Raw genomic sequence first — 7,998 nt, 5'->3', positions numbered from 1 at the left:
ATAGTCACAGCAAAACATTCCGTACTCAGCTGTTTACACAAGAATCGCAAACAATAAACTTCATGAGTACAAACGCTTTTCAATGTTGGTTAATCGCACTTAGATATAATATATACATAGTAATCATCGAAACACATCGATGTCTGATATGTCATTATAAATACACAAAATTCGGAGCATTGTTTTTAACTGACTGGCTTGAACAACGGTAAGGTATCGTCACAGGTAAACCGGTCTTTCTCACCAGATCTATTAATAGACTGACAGGCGCTCACTGTCGCTACAGCTGTCAGGCATGGTCGGTCAGTCGATCGGTGTACAGGTAAAGGTGACCGTTGTGCCTGGGGGGAAGTTTCAGCGAAAAGGGGAAGTTTCAGCGGAAAGGGGAAGTTTCAGCAGAAAGGGGAAGTTTCAGCGGAAAGGGGAAGTTTCAACGGAAAGGGGAAGTTTCAGCGGAAAGGGGAAGTTTCAGCAGAAAGGGGAAGTTTCAGCGGAAAGGGGAAGTTTCAGCGGACCAAGGGGAAATTTCACAGAAAAGGGGAAGTCCTACCGGGAATGGGGAAATCCTACCGGAATAGGGAAGTCCTACCGGGAATGGGGAAGTTTCATCGAAAATAGGGTAATTTCTACCCCCTTTGCGAGGAAACTTCCCAAAAACTATTCCCTAGTGTCTAGATCTGGTCGCAGACAATCGACCCAGTCCAGTTCCGCTACAGTGTGAGTAAGTTTAGGTCCAAATATAGCTGTAACAAATTATCAGGTCCCAGTCGACAGTCGTGTCGACTTTTTCCAGGACAGCACTTCAAGTAACATGGAAAATCTGGCATAATATAACGCGACCGACTCGAGAGGGACATAACTACATGTATATATATATGGACCTTCATCATCTACTGCATATCGCAACCTAGCTACTTACCATGGGAATTGGAATAGTAATTCACTATTTTAGGTAGCCGTCTGCCGGGCCTTAAGTTATAGAAAATTCTCAAAAAGATTGTTTTTTTCTAGTTTTTTGTTGACTGAAATGATTGAGGGGCGAAATGTCGGACAGAATATATATTCTTTGGTTCTTTCAGATCCAAATATTCCAATACTTTCAACATAAACAAATGCATTCGTATTTTTGCAGACCAAAGCCAACTCGACTCACCTTATTTATAATGTTGTTTGTCTGTTTGTCAGAATGACCCCATGCTTCTTCTTCTTAGAGGGGACCTGTCCGTATTTAGATACGTAATTCAGTCCATTTTCATACAAGCTCAGTTGAGTAAAAGAAATTACAATAAGTCATCAACAAATATTCTATAACTTATTTTAACATACATGTAAAAGAAATTTAGAAATAGGCATACACAAAGCAGGTTATTATCTTTATCTACTCTCATTTCTCAATAGTCCCTCCCTATGTAGTCCAAACGCACCTCCATTTTAAAAGAGTTCGACCAAGCATGCTTTTGGGAAATGATTCTGGCAACATAACCTAACTACGTGTGTAAGTATTTTGTGCATACAATGGCCGTTTATGTACGATGTAATATATATTGAATATTTCTATGAAATATGTATGGTGCAGTGTCCGGCACACAATGCAACATCATGATCATGGTGTCAGGTCGTTTCGGTAACAAGACGAAACTGTGTCGAAAGTCGTTTCGGGACTTTCGGGATTTTTCATTTTTTTTTTATCTTCTGTAGATTCCATTTTCTTTTTTCTTCAAAAATATTTTAATGTCAACTAGATTTAGACAACCGATTAGATAAAAATTATTACAACTTATCATAGCCATGAATAAATATATATAATATTCACACGGACAAAAATACACAACATAAAAAACATCGTTCAAACTACATTGCTGGATTTGATGAATTGATTCACATGTCCAAAATATATTCTACATGTTTCACGTTTTTACTTTCATGAAATTTAATTATAATATATAGCAAAAATAAAATGCTTAAAACATTGTTAGAATCAATGTTAACTCATTCGTCTTTTAATGTCAATAACAAAAACGGAGAATAAAGTGAATTGAAAAGATAATTACAATATCAAACAAGGAATTAACCTTTCAGAAATGTTATTTATAAGTGAAAATTGTATATGTCCCGAAACGACTTGATTAAGTCTTGAAACAACTTTCGGACTCCCTAAACGACTTGTTACCGAAACGACCTGTTACCGAAACGACTAAAATTCATGATCATGAAAATCGTCACAGGTCCAGTTTCTGTAATACTGTGTGCCACTGTGTGCCACATATTTATTGAGTCCGGTTTTAAGGTAGCAAATGTAAATACATATGTACTTCTTCACATCAGCGAGGATCTTTGAAGTAATGAAGGGAAAACAAGTCGGTTCAAACTTTTAGTTAAACTTGGGCAAGTTTCCTCTGGCCCTAGCACTAGACTTGGTGATATTGCTATAAATGACTTCTTCTGTAGAACTTAGCACTGGACATTAATCGTATTTGGTGGGATGCATTTATTGGAGGCGGGGATTCAAAATTGTACAAATGGTGGGGCTGACCCCCCAGGGGGCTGGGTGCGGGGCCAAAAAGCTGATATAAAAAAATAGGGACCTGGTTTCTGAGTCACAGCTTGGAAACAGTTTAGATCCCCACCGGCACCCCATAATTAATCATACATGTACAATTGCTGGGCATGAACAATTGCTTTGATATCCAGCTGAGCGATACAGGTCATCTGGGCCTCTTGTTATTGAGGTCCGTTTTAAGGTACCAAATGTAAATACATATGTACTTAACGTTAGGTGAAGCTTTGAAGTAATGAAGCGAAAACAAGTCGGTTCACACTTTTAGTAAATTTAAAATGCATGAAAAAATGTTTTTTTAGCCGACCTGGTCGGAAGGACCATGGTGAGCTTATGACATACTGCAGCGTCCATCGGTGCATGTGGTCCCTCTGGGTGAAGAGGGGCAGGGCTTATGATAGGGAAATTCCAGGTTAAAGTCTTCAAAATCCTTCTGCTTCTGTATTGTTGGAGGGATTTTATCCAAATTTGGCCTGAATCATCCTTGGGATATACTTCATAGCCAAAGGTTACAATCCTGCAGTTCCAGTCTACCTACACTTCATAGCCAAGGGTTACAATCCTGTACGTTCCAGTCTGCCTACACTTTATAGCCAAGGGTTACAATCCTGTACATTCCAGTCTACCTACACTTCATAGCCAAGGGTTACAATCCTGTACCTTCCAGTCTACTTACACTTCATAGCCAAGGGTTACAATCCTGTACGTTCTACTTACACTTCATAGCCAAGGGTTACGGTTACAATCCTGTACGTTCCAGTCTACCTACACTTCATAGCCAAGGGTTACAATCCTGTACCTTCCAGTCTACTTACACTTCATAGCCAAGGGTTACAATCCTGTACGTTCTACTTACACTTCATAGCCAAGGGTTACAGTTACAATCCTGTACGTTCCAGTCTACCTACACTTCATAGCCAAGGGTTACAATCCTGTACCTTCCAGTCTACTTACACCTCATAGCCAAGGGTTACAATCCTGTACGTTCCAGTCTACCTACATTTCATAGCCAAGGGTTACGATCTTGTACGTTCCAGTCTACTTACACTTCATAGCCAAGGGTTATAGTTACAATCGTGTACGTTCCAGTCTACTTACACTTCATGTCCAAGGGTTACAATCCTGTACGTTCCAGTTCACTTACACTTCATGGCCAAGGGATACAATCCTGTACGTTCCAGTCCACTTACACTTCATAGCCAACGGTTACAATCCTGTACGTTCCAGTCTACCTACACTTAATAGCCAAGGGTTACAATCCTGTACGTTCTACTTACCCTTCATAGCCAAGGGTTACAGTTACAATCCTGTACGTGCCAGTCTACCTACACTTCATAGCCAAGGGTTACAGTTACAATCCTGTACGTTCCAGTCTGCCTACACTTTATAGCCAAGGGTTACAATCCTGTACGTTCTACTTACACTTCATAGCCAAGGGTTACAATCCTGAACGTTCCAGTCCACTTACACTTCATGGCCAAGGGTTACAATCCTGTACCTTCCAGTCTACTTACACTTCATAGCCAAGGTTTACAATCCTGTACGTTCCAGTCTACCTACCCTTCATAGCCAAGGGTTACAATCCTGTACGTTCGAGTCTACTTACACTTCATGGCCAAGGGATACAATCCTGTGCATTCCAGTCCACTTACACTTCATAGCCAAGGGGTACAATCCTGTACCTTCCAGTCTACTTACACTTCATAGCCAAGGTTTACAATCCTGTACGTTCCAGTCTACCTACACTTAATAGCCAAGGGTTACAATCCTGTACGTTCCAGTCTACCTACCTTTCATAGCCAAGGGTTACGATCTTGTACGTTCCAGTCTACTTACACTTCATAGCCAAGGTTTACAATCCTGTACGTTCCAGTCTACCTACCTTTCATAGCCAAGGGTTACGATCTTGTACGTTCCAGTCTCCTTACACTTCATAGCCAAGGGTTACAATCCTGAACGTTCCAGTCCACTTACACTTCATGGCCAAGGGTTACAATCCTGTACGTTCCAGTCCACTTACACTTCATGGCCAAGGGTTACAATCCTGTACGTTCCAGTCCACTTACACTTCATGGCCAAGGGATACAATCCTGTACATTCCAGTCCACTTACACTTCATAGCCAAGGGTTACAATCCTGTACGTTCCAGTCTGCCTACATTTTAGAGCCAAGGCTTACAATTCTGTACGTTCCAGTCTACTTACACTTCATGTCCAAGGGTTACAATCCTGTACGTTCCAGTTCACTTACACTTCATGGCCAAGGGATACAATCCTGTCCATTCCAGTCCACTTACACTTCATAGCCAAGGGTTACAATCCTGGACGTTCCAGTCTGCCTACACTTTATAGCCAAGGGGTACAATCCTGTACGTTCCAGTCTACTTACACTTCATAGCCAAGGGCTACAATCCTGTACGTTCCAGTCTGCCTACATTTTAGAGCCAAGGCTTACAATTCTGTACGTTCCAGTCTACTTACACTTCATGTCCAAGGGTTACAATCCTGTACGTTCCAGTCCACTTACACTTCATGGCCAAGGGCTACAATCCTGTACATTCCAGTCCACTTACCCTTCATAGCCAAGGGCTACAATCCTGTACGTTCCAGTCTGCCTACATTTTAGAGCCAAGGCTTACAATTCTGTACGTTCCAGTCTACTTACACTTCATGTCCAAGGGTTACAATCCTGTACGTTCCAGTCTACTTACACTTCATCGCCAAGGGTTACAATCCTGTATGTTCCAGTCTACTTACACTTCATGGCCAAGGGTTACAATCCTGTATGTTCCAGTCCACTTACACTTCATAGCCAAGGGTTACAATCCTGTACATTCCAGTCTACCTACACTTCATAGAGATTGAATTGAGCGTAACCCTTGGAGTATCGACAATAATAGTACTCATACAATCTGTATGTTAATTATTTACTCACATCCTCTTTGGTTTTCAGGTAATGATGAAGAATCTTTGATCGCTGTATAACCAAGATGAAGATTCTACATTCTGTTCGCTCTCTATTGAAGTGGAAATACCTACCTGCCAGGACATGGTCTTCTATGGGGCAAGGGGAGACAACGCACACAAAATGTTTAGGAGACTACAGAAACCTGAGTTTCTATGGAAACACTGATATGCCAAGCATCTCAAAACCCTGTCATGGATTCAGAAAGGTGTTATACACACAAAGACTATGGTTTAAATCAGATAAGAAATTTTCTAACTGTATGTGTGTTGTCAACAGGTCTATTCACATTCAACATAGTGTGATGATGACAGAAACGGAGAAAGTTTATCCAGGCGATGGTGGTAAATCAACGAGTGAAAACATCAAGATTATGGAAAAGATTGAGAGCGATGTCAACGCTATAAGTAAAAGTGTCCTGGAGAAAATGGAGGAAACTGAAAAGGTTGGGGATGATTTGAGAATAATTCTGGTTGCATGTATACGACACTTGTACAGTTTACGTTTGTCTCTAGTCCAAATACAGCACTTTTTGACAGAAAACAAGGATATTTACAAACATCAACATTTTATTTCAATCACAACTTTCTTATACAAGAACGGTTTTAATGGTAGAAGAGTTTGCAAGCTTGTGTCGAAGTATCCCAAGGTTCTAGACATACCAAAAGATGAAGTTCGGGCGAAGATCGCACATTTGCGGGATCTTAGATTCATAAACACAAACATTCTGTTAATTATCGAAGGCTTACCAGAAGTGCTGCAAATCCCCACAAAGACTATCACCAAGCGCATCTCAGATCTACAGCACTTGTTCAAGTCGAAAGATGTTCTGGATCTTATAGGTAGGTCGCCTCCCCTTCTGATGGAAGACCTGGCTGTGATCACAGCAAAGTTCAATTATGTTTTCCATGTGATGGGTATCACCCAGAGACAAATCATGTACAGTAGTCTGTTTAAACACAGTCTGAATCATATCAGACAGCGGCATGCCTTCCTGGTACGTTCAGGGTTTTACAAAACAAGAGTAAAGAAGGGTCAGCTCAATCCCAACCCTGTCTTAGAAGATATTGTTGATATGTCAACCCGAGTTTTCTTAAAAAAATACGGAAACATGCCAATGTCTGACTACATTGCTTTTTGTGAATTGTTTGAACGCGAAACTCGTGATGCTGATGATGAGATAGATGAGTATTCTGATGGTGAAGAAACACATGATGAGGACTCTGATGATGAAGAAACACATAAATGGAAGAGATGATTACTGTTGTTTTGAAAATTTGACCATTCTATAAAAATATACAGAAATTGGTGTCCTCACCGTTTGTGTGTGGCAATTCCGTCTGACAGAAAATTTTAGTAAATTTATTTCTGCTAACTTTAAAATCATACTGGTATCTATTCAACCCTGGGTATGTTAATTAAACTTGTGATCACTTGACTTGGCCTGTTTTGTTTCTTCACTTTCAACAAATTAGAAAGGTAGGGCATGTAATTGAAAGCATGTTACGGGAAAAAAAACCTGGCTTAAAAAGTAAGTCATTTGCCATGAGCCTGACGAGAGTGATATAATCTTGAAAACTGCATTGAACATTTTCTGTGGCTAAAAGAGTTATAGAGCAAAAGATTCAGTTAACTTGTTATATGCCTGTTGTGTGATATAATGTCTGCAAAATATATAGAATATTGAACAAACTTTTGTTGATGCTTTTTTTGGTTGATATTGTTAAGTATTTTGTTCCGTGGAATAACTGTTGCATTATGTTTGATTGCTGAGTGTGGACTCTTTAATCTTCCCAGAGTTGCAATTTATACAAATTGAAAAGAAAACTCGTAGCAGTGAGGTCTAATATACTTTTATATAGTATTTTAAATGTTTAAAACACAGTAATTGACAGCATATAGTTTTAATATTAAGATTAGCTCAAACTGGAGAATTGTTTTCTCCTAAAATCAAGACCGCACCCAAATGCCAAATTTCCAATTAAAATTCCAGATCATTATTGAGAAGTAGAAAATGTCTGAAAAACTCAGATCATTTTGAAAAAATTGAAAGCATGCAGGACCTTCAGAAGATAATTCACATAGAATTTGTTTAGATGTACTTGTATGGTTATTCTTGTAAAGATCCTACATTTCAAATCAACCCATCAAGGAAGAAAGGGCCACAGTGGCCGAGTTGTTAAGGCGTCTGACATTCTGCTACCACTTGCCCTCCACCACTGGGTCGCTGGTTCGAGTCCTAAGTGGTGAAGTCGCCAGGTACTGGTTGCAGGTTGGTAGTTTTTTTCCGGACACTCCAGCTTTCCTCCACCACTAAAACCTGGCACATACTTACATGACCATAACTGTTAATAGGACGTAAAACACAATCAAACCAAACCAAGGAAGTAAAACTGAAGATTATTTATACGTTAATTCCACTGGTAGACTCTATACAATCAGTCTTTGAGATCACATAGTCTCTGCCTTTCAGCCTC

General features: G+C 39.9%; 2 protein-coding genes across 3 annotated transcripts in view; one reads left to right on the top strand and one right to left on the bottom strand.

Annotated features, from left to right (window-relative positions):
• Positions 1–1,316, bottom strand: part of LOC110451286 (39S ribosomal protein L37, mitochondrial-like) — a 26,127-nt gene extending 24,811 nt beyond the window's left edge. Inside the window, exon 1 of one of the 2 annotated variants that reach the window (XM_021499211.1) lies at positions 1,154–1,316. The gene's annotated coding sequence lies outside the window, so the exon portion shown is untranslated. The remainder of the gene's footprint in view (positions 1–1,153) is intronic. The other variant, XM_021499210.1, reaches the window with a different exon arrangement.
• A 96-nt stretch (positions 1,317–1,412) lies between these two features.
• On the top strand, positions 1,413–7,204 carry LOC110451287 (transcription termination factor 4, mitochondrial-like). Its single transcript, XM_021499212.1, has 2 exons — positions 1,413–1,495; positions 5,510–7,204. Exon 2 carries the CDS (start codon positions 5,547–5,549, stop codon positions 6,777–6,779), a length of 1,233 nt encoding a protein of 410 aa, XP_021354887.1. The 5' UTR covers positions 1,413–1,495; positions 5,510–5,546; the 3' UTR covers positions 6,780–7,204.
• The last annotated feature ends 794 nt before the right edge of the window (positions 7,205–7,998 follow it).

This window comes from Mizuhopecten yessoensis, unplaced genomic scaffold (assembly GCF_002113885.1).
Source record: "Mizuhopecten yessoensis strain PY_sf001 unplaced genomic scaffold, ASM211388v2 scaffold5913, whole genome shotgun sequence".
Classification (NCBI taxonomy): Eukaryota; Metazoa; Mollusca; class Bivalvia; order Pectinida; family Pectinidae; genus Mizuhopecten; species Mizuhopecten yessoensis.
Note: the sequence above shows the minus strand (reverse complement) of the source record. Positions and strands in the feature narration are given on the sequence as shown.